Source organism: Dioscorea cayenensis, chromosome 1 (genome assembly GCF_009730915.1).
Source record: "Dioscorea cayenensis subsp. rotundata cultivar TDr96_F1 chromosome 1, TDr96_F1_v2_PseudoChromosome.rev07_lg8_w22 25.fasta, whole genome shotgun sequence".
In the NCBI taxonomy this organism is placed as follows: Eukaryota; Viridiplantae; Streptophyta; class Magnoliopsida; order Dioscoreales; family Dioscoreaceae; genus Dioscorea; species Dioscorea cayenensis.
In genome coordinates, this window is record NC_052471.1 from 4,927,320 (window position 1) to 4,949,882 (window position 22,563).

The 22,563-nt window shown below is 33.8% G+C and overlaps 2 protein-coding genes across 6 annotated transcripts; one reads left to right on the forward strand and one right to left on the reverse strand.

Moving 5' to 3' along the window:
• Positions 1-233: 233 nt before the first annotated feature.
• Positions 234-5,556, reverse strand: LOC120264519. 4 transcript variants are annotated; one of them, XR_005537460.1, is made up of 9 exons: positions 5,346-5,556; positions 4,454-4,500; positions 3,964-4,102; positions 3,007-3,205; positions 1,995-2,124; positions 1,419-1,595; positions 888-1,155; positions 617-747; positions 234-542 (listed from the first exon to the last, which is right to left on the reverse strand). XR_005537460.1 is itself a non-coding variant. In XM_039272342.1 (7 exons), the coding sequence occupies exons 1-7, from the start codon at positions 5,512-5,514 to the stop codon at positions 994-996; spliced, it is 1,023 nt and encodes a 340-aa protein (XP_039128276.1). In that variant the 5' UTR covers positions 5,515-5,556; the 3' UTR covers positions 810-993. The 4 variants fall into 4 exon arrangements, 1 of the variants encoding a protein (XP_039128276.1); XR_005537458.1 differs by having other exon boundaries at positions 234-747; positions 923-1,155; XR_005537457.1 differs by having other exon boundaries at positions 234-747.
• Positions 5,557-17,841: 12,285 nt separating this feature from the next.
• LOC120260004 (phytoene synthase 2, chloroplastic-like) lies at positions 17,842-20,992 on the forward strand. Of its 2 annotated transcripts, XM_039267458.1 has the most exons (7): positions 17,842-18,623; positions 18,747-18,967; positions 19,055-19,105; positions 19,843-20,015; positions 20,091-20,326; positions 20,402-20,594; positions 20,663-20,845. In XM_039267458.1, the coding sequence occupies exons 1-7, from the start codon at positions 18,544-18,546 to the stop codon at positions 20,843-20,845; spliced, it is 1,137 nt and encodes a 378-aa protein (XP_039123392.1). In that variant the 5' UTR covers positions 17,842-18,543. The 2 variants fall into 2 exon arrangements, with proteins under 2 accessions (XP_039123392.1, XP_039123387.1); XM_039267453.1 differs by having other exon boundaries at positions 18,544-18,967; positions 20,663-20,992.
• Positions 20,993-22,563: the final 1,571 nt, after the last annotated feature.

Sequence of the window (22,563 nt, forward strand, 5' to 3'; positions counted from 1 at the left end):
CCTGGAAATTCCGGAATAAATTGAGGACATATAGCAAACTTTACGGCGAAATGTCCCTATCAATAAACATAAATCAAAATTGACAAAACAATGCAAATAACGAGTCCTTTTGCATGTGTGTTCCTTTTGTTCACAACAAAAAAATCAAGGAAGATCCAAGATTCATGTACTAACACACACAACAATTTCTGATATATTTAACCACAACAACAAAAAAAATCTGACACTAGGAATAATAGCAAGCCATGGTCCATTTCATCTTCAAGTCTTCACCAAAAAAGTATAACAATTTCAAACAAATACAGTAAATGCCTGAAGTTTTAGAGAGGCTGGTTGCATAGTGCTGGTATAGGACCACTTTGACAGAGATGAGTAGAGAGTTGAACATGGTTGAACATCATTGCAGTCAAGAACTTCAACACACAAACACAGTGCTAAGAAAGACCAGCATTTAACACAACCAGCTGGGCAAAGTACATGAACAAAACAATCCAACTCTTGAATTTATTTTCCCTGTCTGTTGCCATCATTCTAATTGTCTCCTGTTCAATATCCTGCATCTTATGGCACCATGACAAATAACAGTAGGAAGTTTGCATGCAAATTATTGCATTACCTGTGAACATGGTCCCCTCTGCAACTACATCAATACAGGCCAAGAAGTTCCTAATTTGCACTGTTTTCAGAGAATCATGAGTCCTTTGTGCAGCAGCTGAGAGGATGTTGTCTTCTTCTCCCTTTCTTCTCCTGGAGTGAAATCAATGTGATGTGAGGAGAATCAAAAGATACAGACATCTCATTCTGATATGTTTTGAGAATAGATGTATAAAGTTATAAACCAGTCAAAATTCCATTCACTCCAACTAAGGACAAGCACATGAACATACTTTTAACTTGGAATTTATTATGGTGAGGTGAATACATTTGGGAAGATCTCGTGTGCTCAGGAATTTAAATTATGTTGTTTGAGGCAAAGGGATCTAGTTTCGGTTTTCAAGATTCCTTTCTCTTTGCTGCTTTTGAATCTGAGACCAGAGATTTGATGCAGAGACGAGGCTTGGTGGTCAGGAGATTGTGTGGAAGGACTGATACACCAGCAACTGATGATCCTTGCAGTACTCCTGAAACGGGCAGCAGTTCAACGAGCACAGCTACCTAGATGAAATCCAACAAAAATAGCTCAGGACATGTGTTGTGAGGATAAAAAACACCGGTTACTAGTGGTCAACATACTTCACATGAAGCAAATAGATTGAAACCCGCTCATTACTGCTACAAACATTTTCCATTAAAAATGTTATGTGGTACATGAAAAGGCCGGTAGTGGGAGGATGATGTACTCATTCAAGAATACGAAGAGAATTCAGTAAGCTGATAATCCAAATAGAAGAGTTAGGTGCAATGCCAAGGAAAATTACCTCTGGGGATTTTAGATCCACACTGGCATTATTAGCAATAACCTTAATAGCTCGAGCAACAACCTCAAAGCACTTATCTCGATCCAACAAACCCAATCCTTGGGAATCCTCATCAGTGCTCTTCCTAGCCTTTGTTGTTGTTTCATCAATGCCTCTCCGGTTGTACCCAACAGCAAACTATAACGAACTCTGAATTAGATGGAAGTTCATAGGAATGAACCACAAAAACTAGGTGGATTAAGGGATGCAAATTACAGAAAGAGAGTAGTTGGCCAGTAGCATAAATAATGCAATGTCTATTTATATGGTTGTTCTTGTGCATTGAAAGGCCAAATGTTGTAATAGTCCTCTGATTTTAGATGGACAAGTGTTGCTTCAAGATGTGCTTGCGAATAATAGAGATGAGTTTATGGTAAGGCTTTGCACAAACTCCTCATGGTTTGCTTCTTTTGCACATATAATATCAACATCACAACAGCAAAATCTAGAACCAATAGATGGTCAGCAAATTAAGCCTAAATTGACTACTAAAAAGCAAGCACGAAATTGTATGAATAGAATGACAAAAATGACTACCTTGATAGACGTCTCAGGTGTGACCTGTTTATTGGATAAGTATTCCTTAAAAAGTTTTGAGACCACAGCATTGAGGTTCTCCTCTGTCAAAATACAAGTTTCTTGGATAGGAAAGATCCGATTACACCAACTGATACCAGAAGAAATAGCGAGAATTCACATCAGGAGCACAGTTCAATAGTTTGACAAAATAGCTGAAAAAGATCAAATGCTTTGAAGGATAGATAGTCTAGTGTTTTGCAAAATTGTGATCTTCAGAAAGCATGATACTTGACCAATGAAATGACAAGACACAAAGGAATTTAGCTAGTCAAGACACACACACACAAAATCAAATCAAATCAAATATAGAACAAAGTTGTATTTGTGAAACGTCATTGACCCAAATTTTCCTCTGTAGGAGATTTAGATATTTGTTAGTGATACAAGTTTCTTGGATAGGAAAGATCCGATTACACCAACTGATACCAGAAGAAATAGCGAATATTCACATCAGGAGCACAGTTCAATAGTTTGACAAAATAGCTGAAAAAGATCAAATGCTTGAAGGATAGATAGTCTAGTGTTTTGCAAAATTGTGATCTTCAGAAAGCATGATACTTGACCAATGAAATGACAAGACACAAAGGAATTTAGCTAGTCAAGACACAATAAATATATATATATATATATATAGAACAAAGTTGTATTTGTGAAACGTCATTGACTCAAATTTTCCTCTGTAGGAGATTTAGATATTTGTTAGTGATACTGCACATATGACACGATCATGATTATAAGTTTATAACCCAGGTCATTAATGGATCTCTTATAAGATTACCTGCAAAGTTAAACTCATTCATAGCAGAAATTGTCAGGCTTATTTTTCATTCATTGACACAGTGAATCTTCATAAAGAAAATATCAAACAGCTTAACAGGACTAAACACCCACATGAAAAAAATGATATAAGCATCCCTAATACATAAACTTCTGCTGCAACCAATTAATAAAAGATAAAAGAGGAACTTACATTGGTGCTTTTAGCTTTCCAGATCCCAGAGAATGAAAAATACAAGATAATGTATCAACAGTCTGATGGACATTATCGCTCAGGAAGGTAAGAAGAAGCAACCCGCTCTTTGTTAATTTAACCAATGATAAACTGGGACTTGCTTTCGAACTGTCGTCTATTTTAGACGAAGTTATGCTAGCTTCTTTCGTAACTTTACCTAGTTCCATTAAACAGTGAAGTTATATGAGATATTTGCATAATTCAGTTTGGATGGTTTAAAATGTAGTTGGATTACTTGGATAAGTAGGCACAAGTACCCAACTGCATAGCATTACTGATGCAGTTGGGCAGCCATACATGCATCTAGAATGTTTATACACCCAAGCCGCACAAATTGTCAAGCAGTGATAAATCTGACACATTTTACATGCAGTTCATCATATTAATATAAGATGTGAAGCATTCGTTTACTTAATTTTGTTCCTAATCCTTACTATTTCTAAACTTGATATCTGGCAGGACTGCACTATTGCTGATTGGCAATATGCCATGAATACTTATTTTTAATGACTTATTGGAGTAAGGTCATCTTCCTTTAAAGAAATTACGACAAGCATAATTAACACACCAATAGCACCTGAATTAAGCATTTACTTGAATTATCAAGTGTTTCTCAATTTTTTTTTTTACCTTCTGTTCCTTTTTCCTTCTTATTAGATGATTGTATAAACCACTAATAATTTTCCATATCTTCTAACCAAAAATACGAACTTTTGTTAATACAAAACCTTATATGAGGTTGCATATAGCTTTGCAGTCCCCAGGAGGCCTGGCCATGCCACATCCAAAAAAAAATGAAAGACATTGCTGAACATAATATAGTAAAAAACATCAGTTTTCTTATTCTTATTGATGGTAGTGTGTTCTCAGTAGACATTTTAGAAAAAGATAATTTCATTTCACATTTATACTTACGGCAAGCCTGCAAATCGCTGTCAGTTTCTATGCTTTCCACACATTTGTCATATCCTTCCTCCTCTTCAATGAGACATACTTTCCTTCTCTTTACAGGAACACTTTCATCAAGATTTTTGCCAAACATAGGGCCAGCATACTGCAAAAGTAAAGGAAAATAAAAAATCTGAAAAACCTGACAATACATACTGCAACATCAAAATGATTTGGTGTAACATTTTAATCATTTTTTTTTTAAAATTGTTTTCAACTCAAACTAGTCTATCCATTGTTAATCAGAAATGTCTGCAACTTTACAAACAGGAAAGAAAAAAGACTATATAGTATACACACAATAAATACTATTAAATTAAGGCCACAATTGAGTTTATGAATTATATAGGTGAATAAACTATGTATTGAATTCAATTTTCCATTTCACTTGTCATGGAAACTGTGAACCACGACTATCAACACTTTTATTAAACACAATAGATGTGCTAGTTATGACCTCTTCAAGTATTGTGATGGCTTCCTTTGTGGCACTTTTCTCTCGTTCTGAGACAAAAAAAAGGGAGAAAAATATGCATGATTAATTTAATAAGCATGATTGGTAAGCATACCAAAACAAAATATAGAATCATTAACACATGCACAACAAGAATATTCTCGATCTGAGAAAATCATTAACAACTTTCAACCAAAGATAAAGAAACAGTGAACGACAAAATGAATGAATAAATAAAAGATAATATAAATGCAATTAGCCATGTCCCACTAAGTTCATTTTACGTTACACATCAGAAAACTCCATCCTACGATATGTGATGACTACTAGAAGGAATTTCCCACATGGAAGACATTGAAATTCAAGGGCATTGAACAAACTGAAAATGTATCTGAGATAACTGAAAAAGGGCATCAATATTTCATTATAAACATAAGAGGGTACATAGAAAGTCACCTACTGAAACTCCGCATTTTACATTACTCACTTCCTAATCCTTAATCAATAATCATAAGTGTTATTTCACACTAAGTCTCATGAGCAAACGGACAATAGAAAGAAAATTGTAAGACCGGCTAATCAAAGTAGACATTTTTCTAATAATTTCTTTGCTTTCTATGAATTAACACAAGTTTAGCTATGTAGTTCTTTAGGGTTCAATTCAAAATTGATTTGCAACAATCAAACAACCACATCACAGGGGTTTATGATCCAATATTTCAATCCATTTAACTTTGGTATTGCTATTGATTAACATGAAGCATTCTCATAACAAACACTGGTCCAATGGTTGTGGAATGCAGCGAAAAATCACAGAATAACAAACGAGTTTCCAAGCTATTGATTTCATCTGAAAAGAAAAAAAAATTGGAAAAGAGAAGAAGAGAGTAGTTACTGATGGGGCAGGTGATGAGGAATCCGGAATGAGAGCGCTCGAGGAGAGAAGAAGATGCTTTGTAATCGAAGCGAGGGATGAGGATCACCTTCGAATGCTGCTCCCATGGCGTCAAGCCCTGAGGTCTCTCTTCGTGCCCTAACCCTGATTCCTCTTTTCCGCCCTCCATTGATCAATCTTTTCCTTTCCCGCTTTGCTTCCGTTCTAGACTTAAACAATGCTATTTTTAGGGTAAATTTTTTACACCTCACTTTAAATTATTATTATTATTATTATCAATTTGGTCACCCAACCATGTTTTTTTTTTTTTCACCAGTGAGTCACCCGATAATTCACAACTCCAAATATCCTAGCCTGATAATCGATGTCAGTATCCCCTTGCCAACTCATCTTGCACACTTGTCTTGACCACATCAGCAACAGATGCTGACTTAGCTAGAAACAAATCACGTCAGCATCATCACTTTCTTCTTCTTCTTTTCTTTGGGAATGAAATCAAGAGCCAATGGAGACAATGGGATGAAGAGGCCTTGTGAGGATGGTGTAACAATGCCTATTTCCAGTCCTCTTGAAGTTTGAAGAGTTCATTCAAGAGTTTCTTGATCCATTAGTTGGCTGACCTAGCCATAAAACAAGAAAATGAAATTTATTAGTGACATTTGCGAAAATATTATTACTTTCCCCTATTTGACCATGTTAGCATTTTAAATATTGTTAGAATTAATGACACACTAATGATTAATTAGTAAATTTCAAACATGGTTGATTACTAATCTCACAAGAAAACATTGTTAGCTTTTAAATTTGTCGAAAGTAACCATGATAATTAAACAATTATTAGGATGTTAATCTCACATTTAATCGTTACAATTAAACACTCAGTTAGCATTTTAAACATTCATAGCATTAATAGTGTACACTAATGATTAATTAGTGCATTCCAAACATGATTGATTATTATTCTCACAAGTACACATGGTTAGTAATCAAATTATTAATCAGCCACATATCTTAAATGCCACATTGGAATTTATGCAGGATAGAAGAGAAACACAGAATTTTTAACATAGGTTTAGAAATGGATTTGTACACTTCACCACATATTTCACCATAATTTGTACTAGAAGTGAACATGACCATATGCACTCAACATACAAATGGATTTAAGGAAAAAAATTCCTTACATCCCATAATTATTTGTATCAACAAACATACAACCTGTAGTAAAAAAAAATATTCTGAGCTAAATTGGAAAGTTTTACATTTGGTGGGATTCACAAACATAACATTTGCATTTGCATTTTTCATTCGGTGCTCAATTTGAAAGTTTTATGTTGTATATGGCTCATATACATGGTGAACGGGCAGATGAGCGAGCGGAGCGGAACGGAGCGACGGAGCGGGGGCAACTCCCCCGCGGTAAGGTACAGGGTTATTTTGGTAAATTGTACCGGATAGGATTTATACATATATTCATATAAATCTGTAACCCTAATTTTTCTAATAAGAGAATCGACAGTCGCTCTGCTCCCGAGGACGTAGGCATACTTTGCCGAACCTCGTTAAATCTCGTGCCTCTTTTGTGTGATTGCTTGTCCTTTTCTTTTAGATCGTTGTTCTATTTTTTCAACATTTTACATTTGTTGGGGTTCACAAGTTCATGATCCAAACATAACAATTGCAAAACTATTTCATTATAATAATGTCCACAAAAGATTGTCCAAAACTTATTCCCAGAACTGCAATCTATTTTTAGTTCCTTCCATGTAGACCTCTTCCACCTGTGGATGTTCTTGGGGGAGCCATACCCTTCTCTTCTTGCTAACATCTCCTTCTTTAGTTCTATCCTCAGTATCTTTATTTCTCCCTTGATGCTTCAGCACAGATGTTTGGCAGTAGGTGGAGCAAAATTTTTATTTGCTACTTTCTTTGCATGGTTGTTGATATAACTAACAGATTGTGTATATTGGTGAGCATTTACAACTTTGCTTTTGCCTCCTCTCACAATCAATTTTTCCCTCCTAGTAGTTTGGGGAGAGGTTCATTAGGTGCATTAATAACCTAAATAAAATTACATAACTGTGAGAGAATGCATTTTATAAAATCTAAAGTGATCCTGACATACATCACAATTTATATAAGCTAAACTGATCCTAACCTGTGATAGTGGTTCTTGATAACCTTCTCTTTGCATTATGTTTCTTTCTTCTTAGTTACCTTCACTTAACATATCCACCTAATAAATCAAATGAATTAGAAGAAAATATGCTGAGCTAAATTACAATTAAAATTGCTAAGTGAAGGCAATTTTTGTAATACCTAGTATAATAATAATAATAATAATAATAATAATAATAATAATAATAATAATAATAATAATAATAATAAAATAACATTTTAATTATGAGAATTTCTAGGGGTTATTTTGCAATTTAGCTTTGAGTGATTATAAAATAGAATTTAGAAACCCTAGTTTTTTTTTTCAGGCGAAATTTTTATTCTTTCCTAGTTGGCTAAAACCCTGTCTTCTTTTTTTCTTCCTCCGAAGGTACGATTTAATTAAAGTGGTGTTTAGATTTAGTTAAAATTTTTACATGTTTTTTTTTATTATTATTGTTAAGATGCTGCATGGTTGTGATGAATAGCTTATAGGAGGGAATTTTTGGAAAACGTAAATTGTTGATGCCGGAATTGTGCATGCTCTCATTGTAAACCATGTGTTCGTAGGTGCATATTATATATATATATATATATATATAGGGCTACATGCATACTATGTGTAAATGTGTGCATGACTGACAAAGCCATTATACGCAGGATGGGCCATCATATCTATTCATATGTTTATATATGATTATACAAATCAGCATGTCTTCTGTGTGTGTGTATATATATATATATCATACTGTTGGTTAATTTACATTCTATGGTTATATCAAAACATATGATACATATATTTATATGTGCATGGGTTGTAAACATTTAGTTTTGTGTGTGTGTGTGTTTAATTGTACTTCTAGGATGCGCCATCATAATCTACTCATGATTATATTAATAATGTTTACCCACTTTTGTGTGCTAAGTGACGTGGTCCTAAGAATAAGATACTATTACAGTTAAATTTTTATTGTTTTATTTAAAACCTTATAGGCGGTGAAAGTTCGGCCAAGGGCAAAGAGCTTGTGGAGGAGTGATTACACCTGAGCTCCTAGACCTACTAGTCTAAGCACTGTGAGTGTATGTTTCCATAAAGATTTTTTTTTTATGATTTTGTCGTTTGTTTACAATGAATTTTTGGCTTATAAATTGAGTTTGTTTTCTTTGAGGTATTGTGGACAAATTATGATGTTTTATCATATATTTATGGTGTAATTTAAAATGTTGATTTTGAATATTGGTGATCGCGAGTCTATGACTCGACTGCTACAGTAGTGGTCTCCACAGTCCGACCAAGTGAGAGGTGGCGTGGTTGACTGGCTGATTGGTAATACCCACTCAGGAGGCACAGAGAGAACTTGAGTTGGGAGTGGGTAAAAATCCACTGGTTCTGAGACACCGTATCTTACCACACGGATGAACTCAGAGGCCAACGGCAAGGTGGGCTTGACTTGATATTTTATTTTGAATGTATAATTAACCTTGGTGATCCCGTTCTTAATCGCGACGACGGTTAAGTTTGGGAATGATTTTTGGCCAACCCTTTTTGTGTTGAGTATTCAAATCAACTCATGAGTTTTTCGGTCATTCTTTAGTATTATACGTCATGTCCTCCTTAGTTTTGTAATCAGTTTGCTGCATCTAACCAAACCTTTAAATATATGAATATTTTTGCACTATTCTTTGGTTCATTTGGCTCCTCCTATCCATGAACACCTTTTCCCCACAATAAAACAAGATTTCTATGCTACTATAGACTTTGGTGAAGTTAATAAATCACGCGTCCTGGCGGTTAGCACAGGATAATTGTGATGTTGTGCTTTCCACCATAGGAATAGTAAAAGTATTAATTTCTTTGTAAGTAAAAAATCATTAAAATTATTATTTTAAAAAGATTTAATTCATGAAAAGAATTAGAACTAGTATTAGAAGAAGAAAAAGAAGAAAAAGGAGAGGAAGAAGAAGAAGAAGAAGAAGAAGAAGAAGAAGAAGAAGCACTACTAACAAATATCCTTCTAATCATATGAACAAGATGGGTTATAGATTTATGTTTGGAAGATGAAGAAGGATTTTCACTATTTGTACCTAATTTAGAAGCTCGTCTATTTCCATATATTGCATTATATTGCATTATACACTTAATAAAGTAAACAATGATAGTTATCTTTACAAGAAGACTGCCCAAGTCCAATATTTTCATCATAAGAATTAAAAATGTATATCAATTTTCAAATATGGGCCAAGAGTCATCGATAAAGCGAGAAGAGGATCAATTTTTTCAATTTTTTTTTAATTTTCATGCAATAGGAGCAAGTCAACGACATAAGAAAAATTAGGATCATATCTATCCGTCCTTTTGTTTGAACAGATTGTTTTTCATCTAAATATTTTCTTTGATTTTGTCTTATCTTTAGTTTCTTTGGATGAATTTTCTTTTGTTTTATTTTTTCAAATTGATTTTGATGTGAAAGAGGCCCAGATCTATTTATTTTTGTATGGATTCTTGGTTATTTTTTCTTACAATTTTTAGTATATTTATAGGCATTGTTTATAGGTTATGTATTTTTAATAATTTAATAGAAATTAATAAATATACTTATAAGTAAATCATTAATGAAAACTCCAAAAAAAACTATATATATATTTATATAACTCAATTGTAAAGAGTAATTCTGTCTATTTACATACAATTCATATCTTATCTTGCCATTATCCGGTTCACTTCAAATGTAAAATAGAATAATAAAATGCTATCCGACTCATCTGGTGGTGCGCATCAAACATAGGATATGATATAAGCTTATCATGCTCATCTTTTCCTACTCTTATTTAGTCCTCATATCTTATCCACCCTTTTAACCAAACATGCCTTAACATTTATATATATGTATATATATATATATGTGTGTGTGTGTGTGTATAAATTTAAATTTACAGAGGCTATTCAAATCCCTAATCTAATGCTTTTAAGAGTTACAATCTTTTTTCTTTTAATTCCTCTCTCCCAGGCCTTATCATCCCACCTTTTCTCTCTAGCCTTCATCATTGATGAGGCACTATTTGATTTTGATTTTTGATTTTTGATTTTTGTATTGCGTATGATTAGTAAAACTTTTTATTATTTTTGTTTTGATTTTTAGGGCCTGTTCGGTGGATAGATAGGATATGGGCATGATAAGCTCATATCCTATCCTAAGTTTGATGCATACCAGATAAACCATTGGATAGCATTTTATTATCCTATTTTATGTTTGAAGTGGACTGGATAATGGGAGGGTATGATATGAATTGTATGTAAATAGACAAAATTATCCTTTAAATTATACATGCAGCAAAATAAATAGATCACATCAAAATCAATTAAAAAAAAAAATTCCTGAGCAGAGAAACTAAAGATAAGACATGATTAAAAAGAGATTTAGATGAAAAACAGCCTCAGGTTCAAAATATTAAAAAAGGATCTAGTGAAACCCTAGATGAGGGAGAGAAACCAAATAAAAGGGAAAAACTAAATTTAATTTTTTACCATATTCTACATGTTTTTATTCTGACTCCCCCATAAGATTAGTTATCATGTCGACGGTAGGATAAAGTGGGTTAATAGGATAAGGCTATTATATCCTATTGGTCCACCAAATAAAAGATAATAGCAGTAAAATTAGGATCATGTCTAAATTTTATAAAAAATTCACTAATAAAATACAATTGATTAATACTCATAAAAGTAGTACAATAATAAACACCAGGGAAAAAATAATCATAAGTATAAAATATTTCCAAAAATTCCTTTATCCTATTGCTAATTTCCCAATCATAAAAAGGAACTCTAACTTCGGGGAAATACTTGTTGCAATACATTGAAAGAACATTTTTATAGTTATAGGCACAGTCCAACATTGCATAAGTTAAATTCCACTTATGGCCAACATCCGAAATAAATTTCTTCTATTTTTGTCCACATTTGATTGAAATATCTTTTAAATTCATGCCTTTGATTTGAAGTTTTTTTTAAAAAAATAAAATAGCTTCTCTAACACTATAAATACGAGTATCAATTATTTTTAAACCATCTTTAACACATCAATTTAAAATATGGGATACATATCGAACATTAAAAAAATTTCTAGCAAACATAGGATTTAATTACATTTTCAAAATTTCAATGAGACCATTATTTGCTGAAGCATTATTAAAAGTAATAGAAAATATAAATTTCAATTTTTGAATTTTATAGTCATTAATAGTTCTTATAATGTAGGCCCCAATATTACTTGTTGTATGTCGGTGTTCTAATTCAATAAAACTCAAAATACATTTTTGCAAAGTCTAATTATTATCAATATAATAAGTATTAACACAAAAATAACCAGTTTTAGATTGAGAAGACCAAATATAGGAAGTAAGATAATTTTTAAAAACTTTTAGAAATTTTGGAAATTAATTTTTCTTTATATTCATCATAAATAATAAGTCCATATTTTCTTACAGTAGTCCTTAAAATGGGTTTAAAATTTGGATTAAAACTGATTTTTTTTAATCATGGGATTTTTGGCAAAATAGAAAGTTGTTTGTTAGTTCTGCCGGTGTGGTTTGTGAGTTTTAGGGAACACTCAAGCACTCATAGATCTCACACAAACCGTCAAAGAAAGTTTACACAAACAAAACAAGAAGGAGACACACAAAATTGGTAACCCAGTTCGGCGTCCACTCGCCTACGTCTGGGGGGCCAAGCCCGGAGATAAACAATCCATTAAAAGAGGTAAAAATACATGAGTACAAATACTTGTCACTCACACTCTCAATGAAGATCACTACTCTTTTTAGATTGTCTAGTGCTCGCCACCTCTCCTCCAAGAGACACCCAAGAGTCACACTTACAATCTACTAGCAAGGTAGCTTATATAGACGTCTTAACGTCCCAAATATAACACATACCTCTTTTAGAATCTCCGCGGCTACTAATTTCAAAACCTGCCTAAATTAGCTGTTGCAACTCCTGTTGTAACATGAATTGCAACATGGCCCTGACTGCTGACTTGACTGAGTTCTGGTTACGTTGCGGACGACCTCAAGACCCATCAATCTCCCGGTCATGCTTAGTCCGAGTCGATGTAGCCAAATCTCCCGATCCCGACTGCCGGCAACTAGCCTACCTCCTTAGTTCCTCATCACGCAGTCCCCTCGCAAGGGGCGCACGCCCTTGTGCGTCTTCACGAAACTTGCCAAACTTAGTCTTCAATCTTCCAAGTTTTGTCTTTAAAGATTCTCCAAACTTGATCTTCAATTCACCCAAGTTTGGTCATCAAATCTTCCCAATAATAGATCTTCAATCAATCAATTCAATGATTCTAAATATGGTTTTGATATGATCTTGTCTTCATGTTTCCAAGAATAATTCCACCAAGATCTTCAAGATAATTTCCTTGCAAGCCAAGTCTCTATGCCATGTCACCATGCTCTCCATGTCATCAATTTTGCCTTGTCACCATGGTTGCCACGTCATCTTGCCTTTGTGTCAAATCATGCCAATTAAATAGTGCGATTGCACTAACATTGTTTATCTTGAATAATAAATTTTGCAATTTTTTTCATTTTCATAATTAAAAACAAAAGTCCCAATACTTGAATTTGTAAACTATTTGTGTTTGGGTAGAATAATGTTGACTTGTGGCATGCTTGTTTTTAAATGATCCTTCTTGCATTTTTTATAAACTACACGAGTCTGGAAATTCAACAATATTATAGAATTGTCATAACCCAAAAGTTCATTTTTTTGTGCTTGTTTAAGGCATGCTACTAGATGGTCTTATATTAGGGGATTTAGTAACAAGCTCATCCATCATCATAATCAACAAAATTTGTGGGGGTATTTTCATAAAAATAAAATGATGCATTATCAAAAAGAAAATTGGGAGAGCTGGTTGTTATGTAAAATTAAAAGAAAATGTTTAGGGTTTCCTCAACTGCTTTAAGATTAATTTAAGATGTAAATTGAATACCCACGTTTCTTGAAATGCAGTTGAGAAATTGATAAAGAACTTGACCTGAATTTTACAAATTTCAAATCTTGAATTTGAAGAGATTGAGAGCTAAGAGGGCTTAAATGCTTGAGAATTAGAGTAGGAATGAATAATTTTGTGTGGAGAAAGTTTAGTGTTTAAGGGCATTTATAGGTTTTTTTTTTAAATTTTTTAGTCCCAAAATACCCTTATAAACAAATCGTCAAAACCAGCAAAACTAAAATATCATCAAAACTAGCATTTTTATAGTTGTTGAAAAGCTTTAAAAATGAAATTTATCCATTTGAAAATAAAATTTTAAAAAAATTGGCCAGCCACGGTGGCCTACTATGTGACTATCACAAGTGATGTTGTACTAGCCCACATGCGTAGATTGGCACTACCTAAGACGCGCCATGCTGGTACATGGGCTATGGAACCTAGACCCAGCACAACCTAGGTTTTGGGCCTTGCCTAGCCTAGCATGGCACAGTAGAGTCATGCCCACATCAGGCACTACCTAAGTCGTTCTGGGCCATGCTATGCCCTAGTGGCAATGCTTGGTTTGCACCTTTACCAAGTAGTTGTTTATTTATTTATATATTATTTATTATTTATAATAAATTAAAATTAAATTGAGGTGTTAGGATAAATTTCACAACTAAAGTTAATACAAATTCATGATTAGCAATGAATTGGAAATACAGCCAACATTGTTATAAACATTATAATAAACCAACTTAGTGGGTTATTATCATACTTGTGGGTAGCCACTAATAAAATTTATTTGTGTTTTAATGCGTATATGGACCCCACTATTGTGCGCAAGCACTTCAAACATGTGACTTGGCAAATGAGACAGGTTGTTCAAAACCCATTAATAGGTAATCTTACCTACTAATCTAAGGCACCGGTGAGATTTTACCAGAATTTTATTGGTAATTGGGTATATTGATAGATTCATTACCGAACTAGAAGGTGTTTGTTCAATTAAAATTTTTCGATTTTCCAATTTTTTTTTTCCAAATCTGATTTAATTATTAATGCAAATATAAATATGCTTAAATGTCTTTATAATCCTTGTTAAATATATTTTTATCAATTAAACATACAATGTTAAACAATAATCTTTTTATAAAATAGGTTTTTTTTGGATCCCAAGTTGGCATCTATGTTATTATTTCTCAATCTGTCTTTTACTTTCTAAAAAAAATAATTTTTTGTAATATAAACCATTAATGTAAACCTAAAACACACTCCCTAAATTTAATGTTTAGTATTTTGGATTTAAGTTTTAGATAGAGTTTTATAATACTTTAAAATTTTTAAAGTGTAGGGGTTTACATGGTTTGAATTTGAAGTTTATGAAAAAAATGACGTGATCTCATGTTAACATTTAGAAAATCTAGTATACAAATATAGCATCACATATGACTTTTAGTTTCGTAAATCATCCATTATTAAATGTGAAATCACCAAATTAATCATTAATAGAAATTTATAATTTTATTATTGTATATATATATATATTAAAATATATTTTTAAATCCTTTGTAGCCCTTTATCACCAACCATATCAAGTGACTACTAGGATTATCAATTTACCCCAGATTCGATAGGGAACTTGATTCCCCATCCCAACAAGGTCAGAGCCAGGTTAAAATTCGATAAACAGGGTCCAAGGATGAGGCCAGGGAGGGGCAATGGCGGAACTAGGATTTACTGGTATGGGACTAATTCAAAATGTAAAGAAAAAAAAATCACGTCCATAAAAAGGAATTGTTCGAAATGTAATATAGTGAGATAATATAACTTTTGATTAAAACAACCACACTTTAAAATTCCAATACATATATTGGAAGAAAATATAAAATAGCTATTTGTGCATGCTTGAACTACAACCAATGCGAGCGTCAGTACTAGAAAGACATTGATAATTCTTTATTTTTTAAATCAAACTTACTAGAAAGACATTGATAATTCTTTATTTTTTAAATCAAACTTACTGCTACATCTCTATTATCATTAGAAGCACCATCATTATGCGCATTTTAAAGTACCTCTAACACTAGACAAATTAGTTGGAGAATGGCAGTGCGCAATGAGATTCCCAATGAGTATTCTATGATCTTGTTAAGCTTGATTCTTGATTTTTTTTCCTCTACCACCTACTATCTCTACTCTCTCCAATTGCTCAACCAATCTATGGTGATGTTGATGAAGTTAGTCTCTTCTTTTGCACAATACTCCGGTCATGTTAACAATTATAATAACATGATGGAAAAAATCACTTACAATTCTATTTTATAACAAAATGGATAGTAAAACTATATCAAAATGAAAAAGTGAAATAATATTTATTATTTAGGGTTTAAAATTTTAGATTTTTGGGTTTAGGATTTTAGATATTGTTTTATAATTTTTAAAAATTTTAAGAATTTAAGGATTTTTAATGATTAAATTTGAAGTTTATATAAAAAAGAATGGCATGGATGGCAAGTTGGCATCACATCATTCAGGAAACCTATTCGCTAAAAATAGCATCGCATATTTTCAAAATGATTTATTTATATTATTTTTTAAATCACATATTAAAAGAACCCATTAATGAAATAAAATATTAAAACAAAATTTAAAAAACATTTATGAAATAATATAACTTATTATTATTACTATTTTTTTTTCCATCCTAATAGGCTTATCCTTTCATCACAAGTCCATATGACTCTCCAAGCCAATCTCACTCTTATCTACTTCCCATGCCACCCACCACACCTACTCTTACCCATGTGTCACCATTACATCATTCCATAAGACCATAGCTGCTAAAATCAGCTTGATCAAAGAATCAAAATACCGCCACCAAATCATCAACATAAGGGTAGTTTCATCATATGCATCCCCTCATATATAGATAGATAGTCTGGGCCTCCATCGTACAAAAGATCATCTCATCTCATGATTCTCATCTAGTCACTGAAGAAGTAGAGCGCGTAACAAAGCTAGTGACCAGAGCCATGGCTAAGCCAGCTATTACATACATAATATTAAAAATTATTTATATTAAATAAAGATATATGTTATTAAAAAAAATATATACAAAAATAAAAACAGGGATGGAGAATCTCCCAACCCTAATAATTCCCTCCGGGGCCAGAACAAGAAATTTTTTTTTCTCATAACTTGGATTCAGAGACGGGTTTAACAAGTCAAAGTTTGGGTAAAAAATACATCTCTTGGTAAATTTTCGCCACATTGACATCCCCGTGAGTGCCAATCTTATTTGCCTCGTCTAGATTATACATTTTATAAATTATTATTATTATTATAATATTATAATTTTTTTTGTGTAAACAAAAAACTCTGCAATAAGAGCGAGTGAGTCACGTGGCGGTCTGAAGACCTCTCTAAACAACACGTGGCACTTAGGATGATAACCGGCGATGGCCCACCAACCGACACCCGTACCCTGTTCCCCCAACCCGATAGCGAACCTTTTTGTGGGACCCACTACGCCATCACCCAGATCCTATTTGCTACGTGGCGTTATGGCACTGGTCAATCGCCTATATCTCCCATGTGAAAACCCTATCTCATCCACGTGTCCACTTCCAGCCACGAGGCCTAAATGCATGCACCACTAAACTTGCATTCTTTATTAAGTTGGTGAAGTCCCCCCATTTTGCTCAAAAATGCCAAAAATTATTTTCATTAAAAAAAATTAATTATGTATTAAAAAAAAATATTTTGTTTAAATATTTGAAATATTGAGTTTGAGGTTTCAAATCATTCCACGCAGGATTGAAATTTTATTACGTAAATATTTTTTAATCCAGTAGTATTAACCCTGTTATAAAATATTTTAATTTGTGAAATATTTATTGTCTGACTTTGTTTTGTATATAGTGATGACAAAATTTGTAATCTAATCTTATGTTAGTTGGGGAAGACTTATAGAACTTTGTGTGTTTTATAGAATTTTTGTCTTACACGCATTAGTCTCAATTGTACATATATTTATCATATTTTATAAAAATAAAAATTAACTTGTGGTCTGCGTGAATGTGATAATTTGTCCATTTTAAGCTTTGTATTTATGTAAGTAATTGTTAGTATTGTTATCATTAAGTCGATATATATATATATATATATATATGTAATATGTTTGCATGAAAACATTATTATATATATTTTAGAAACAATTACATGTAGATTAAATATATAATAAAAATTATTAAAAAATATTTATATATATATATAGTTCATAAAAAAAAAAAAATCAACATTTAAATATAGTTCACAGGAACAATCATAGACTTTCACCTCGGTAGAACAAGCATCAGTAGAGAGTTCCCATTTTCCCATCCTTTCTGGAAACCTTTGGATTTCGGCAGAGAAAGAGAAATTTCTTTGTTTTTTTTTTGTTTTATTCAATGTGTTTTTTGGAGTGTTTGATGGTGATTGGTGGTAATGGTGGTGGTGTTTGAATGGTGGAGAGTGAGAGGCAATGGTGAGTGGTTTTGCTCATCTTCTTTCTTTCCAACTTGTTTATTGGACTTAGTGGACCATTTTGTTTGAAAAAAAACTCTCTTTTTCTTTGAATTCGGGTGCCCATTATGTGTCCATGTGAAAAAGTTGCTTTCTTGCTGTGCTTAGTGGGACATTTGGTGTGGGAACACAAATCTGATTGTTTTTGCTTCATATCTGATATTGGATTGCTGTTTCTTGGAGACATTAGTTTGACTGTCTAGTCTTTGATGGTTGTTTTGCATAGGAATCAATAAATTAGTGATAAGATGAGGTATTTGTTCCAATTCTGTAGTTGAATTACAGTTTGCTAGTCTGAGCTTTAGAAAAAAGTGATTGCTGATGAGGTGTTTGTGAAAAGGACTCAGAGAGATTCATTCTTCATTATGGTCTCTAAATTGCTTGTTTTGTTTGTTCAATGAAATTGCTTGAATAGTTTGAGATCCAATTGGAGGATTCTTGAATCTTGTTATCTTGAGAAACAAGAGAACTGAGGATTTGCAAAGCTTTTCTCCATGGCTTTTTCTTTGCTTCGAGTTGTTTCGTCTATCGAAATCTCTGCTGGCCTTGGCTTTGCAGACTCAGATAGTTCAAGGTATGCAGGTAGACTTCTTGGTTCAAAGTTTGTAGGGAAGAACTCTAGGAAGAAGGAGAGCTGGAGTTTTTATTCATTGCATGACAAGCTTAAAAAGCATGGGAAACTTCCTGTTTTATCTAGTTTGGTGGCAAACACTGCTGGTGAAGTAGTGATGTCTTCGGAGCAGAAGGTGTATGATGTTGTTCTTAAGCAGGCAGCATTGGTGAAGGATCAGAAGAGGTCCGAGATAGTTGTCGATGTGAAACCGGACATGGTTATTCCTGGCACCATGTATTTGTTGAAGGAAGCCTATGATCGGTGTGGAGAAGTTTGTGCTGAGTATGCAAAGACTTTCTACTTGGGTGAGCTTCTGTGACTTGTCGGTAATTTTCTTGTGCTGTGAGTTCATCCATGGTTTTTAGCATCTAACTTTTGTTCACTTCTTGCAGGAACATTGTTGATGACACCAGAGCGACGGAGGGCCATATGGGCGATTTATGGTAATCTCAAGCTCTCTGTTGAATTAGAGAATATGTCATTTTTCCATTGATCTCTTTAGAATTGTGGGCATCGAAGCAGAAAGTGCTACTTTGTGAATGTTAATCTTTGGCTCTTTTGTCGAATTAGAAAATATTTCTTTTAGCATAGATCTCTTGAAATAAAAGCAGAAAGTTGCTACTTTGTTAGTGTTATTCTTTCATGTTAGCTTTTGGAGATATTGTAACTTACAAGATGCTTTTCTTCTGCTGTGACATACTAAAAGAACCTTTGATTTGCTTATTTATCAGTTTCTCTATTCAGCCAAACACTCAAAAACAGTTCTCTTGGTGCATCCGAAGGTAACTATTGGAATGAGCTTAGTGCAAAGTTTGATGGATTAGATGTAGTATAAATTTAAAATTATTGAAGCAGAGCATCATGTGATTGTTTGCTTTCAGAGCTGGAGTTCTTTATTAATCTTTTGAAACCTTGTCTTTCTGAGTTACCAGATGTTAATGTGAGCCGTTGTTATAATAATAATTGCTCGATATTTCATTAATTAATCTTTAGAAACTTTGGATGCATATGAAGGAAAGCTACTTTACAATGATTTTTTTTTTTTTTGAAGTTTTACATCATTGCGGCCAGTTTGATTTGGTGAAAGTACAGGCTAAACCTGGAATACATAAAACAAGAAACAAAAAAGGAATATAATGGTAATTCTAAGATTTGATTCATCACCACTTGTCATGTTCAGTTTGGTGCAGAAGGACAGATGAACTTGTGGACGGACATAATGCCTCGCATATAACACCGACAGCTCTGGACAGATGGGAGTTGAGGCTCGAGGATCTCTTTGCAGCTCGGCCATATGATATGCTTGATGCAGCTCTATCAGATACAGTTTCAAGGTTTCCTGTTGACATTCAGGCATGTTCTCCAAGCTTTCACAGTTAAACACATCAAGACTTCATCTTTAACGGGTAGTTTTAAATGCATTTTCAGCCGTTCAAAGACATGATTGAAGGAATGCGGATGGATCTCAAGAAGTCAAGATACGAGAACTTCGATGAACTTTATCTATACTGTTACTATGTAGCTGGAACTGTTGGATTAATGAGTGTGCCAGTTATGGGCATTGCACCGGAGTCAAAGGCAACAACGGAGAGTGTCTACAATGCGGCTTTGGCTCTTGGAATTGCAAACCAGCTTACGAACATACTTAGGGATGTCGGAGAAGAGTAAGTGAAGTCTCGCATCAAATATTTTGCCGATCTTGCATATCCTTTTACCTAAAGTGAACACTTGTGATTCAGTGCGAGAAGAGGAAGGATTTATTTGCCACAGGACGAGCTTGCAGAAGCGGGCCTCTCGGACGAGGACATTTTTAATGGGAAAGTAACTGACAAATGGCGAAATTTCATGAAGATTCAAATTAAGCGGGCTAGAATGTTCTTCAAGCAAGCAGAGCAGGGCGTGACAGAGCTCAGTCAAGCCAGTAGGTGGCCGGTAAGTTAAGAACAACTCTTACATTTCAATTTATCAATAGGATTTATCGAATCTGTCTAACATTACAGGTATGGGCTTCTCTGTTGTTGTATCGCCAAATCCTTGATGAGATTGAAGCAAATGATTACAACAACTTCACAAAGAGGGCATATGTGAGCAAGGCTAAGAAACTATTATCACTGCCAATGGCATATGGAAAATCACTTATCTCTCCATTGTCTCATACGCAATCGAGCCTCCTCAGAGTATGATTTTGTGAATTCTAGTGTCACAAATAGTCACACGATGTATATTATAGCTCAAAAGAGTAGCTCATATATTCTTTGTTCTGTAATCATCGACAGAAAGTGACGAATACATCGTCCTGCTTTGTATAAGATGCTTCGTAAATTAAGTTATATGTTCAGCAATATTATACCTTGTGGACATCAAATAGTGTGTCAATCTATTGAGAAAAATGTAGATTTCTTCAGCTCTTTCATGTCTCATGTCGTCAACTAGAAACTCATTCACAACACCATAGATCTCGATCAAGCTAATTCCTGCATCCTTTTTAAATGCCTTTAATTTTCAATAATTTCCTTAGTTTCTTCAGGTCTTTCCCATCTGTGAGCCTCACTGTAAAAGTTCAACATGAGAAATTAAGTTCAAACATCGCATTGCTCCATCTCAAGCAAGTGTTTCAGTATTTGATTTCCAATCCTCACATTACCATGAATCCTGCAAGCTCCAATCAATGCACTCGAAACTACCTTATCAGTTCGATGGCTTTTTTAAGTTGTCCTCCTTGACCATAAAGATGTATCATGAAAGGATATGTGAGAGAAGTGTGTTGTGTTTATAAGGACAGAAGCTCAATAAATAGATACAGGTGTACATATGTTAATATGTATGAACAGGATATATACAAAATATATATGTATACTATAGTACTCTAACATGCCCTCTCGAACTCATGGTGGGTTATAAACCGATAGTTTGCCAACTAAGAACTGAAATCGAGAGACAGTATGTGCCTTAGTAAAAACATCGGCAAACTGCTATGTAGAGGCAATATACGGAAGAAGAATGTTGCCAGCAAAGTAATGATGACAAACAAAATGAAAAGTGACCTCAAGATGCTTCGTGCTCTCATGAAACACATGATTGGCAGCGATTTTGATGGCACTCTAGTTATCACAATAAATAGGAGTGGGAGCAGATATAGAGACACCAAAATCCATCAAATCTGACGTAACCAAAGAACCTCCTTGGCAGTAGAGGACATAGCACCATATTCAGCCTCAACAATAGAAAAAACACCAATAGATTGTTTCTTGCTTTTCCAAGAGATGAGTGAATCACTTAGGGAAATACAAAAACCAGTAGTGGATTGCTGATTAGTAGCATCACCTGCCCAATCAGCATCAGAATAGGCCTGAAGCTCAAAAGATAATGTGATAGAGAAAAATAGATCGAGTGATAGTGCTACGTAAATAACGAAGAACTTGTAGGAATGCAGCATAGTGAGTGGAACGGGGAACACTAACAAATTGGCTAAGAACATTAATAACATATGCAATATCGGGCTGAGTGATGGTCAAATAAACAAGAGCACCTACAAGTGTGCGATAACGAGTGGGATCAATCAATAGCTCACTATTAGAAGATGAAAGTCGGTGATTAAGCTCAATAGGAGTAGATATAGTACGAAGGTTTGTGAGACAGGCTCGATGAAGAATATCAGAAATATACTTTTGCTGAGACACCAAAGTTGCCAAGGTGAGAATAAGCAACCTCATGACCCAAGAAGTAATAACGAGGACCAAGATCTTTCATCTGAAACTCGGTGTTTAGCCGTTGTTTCAGAGAAAGAATGGTATCATGATCATTACCAGAAATAACTATATTGTCGACATAAAGAAGAAGAATAGTAAAACCATGAGGAGTCTGGCGAGTGAACAAGGCGTAATTATGAGAACTCTCATAT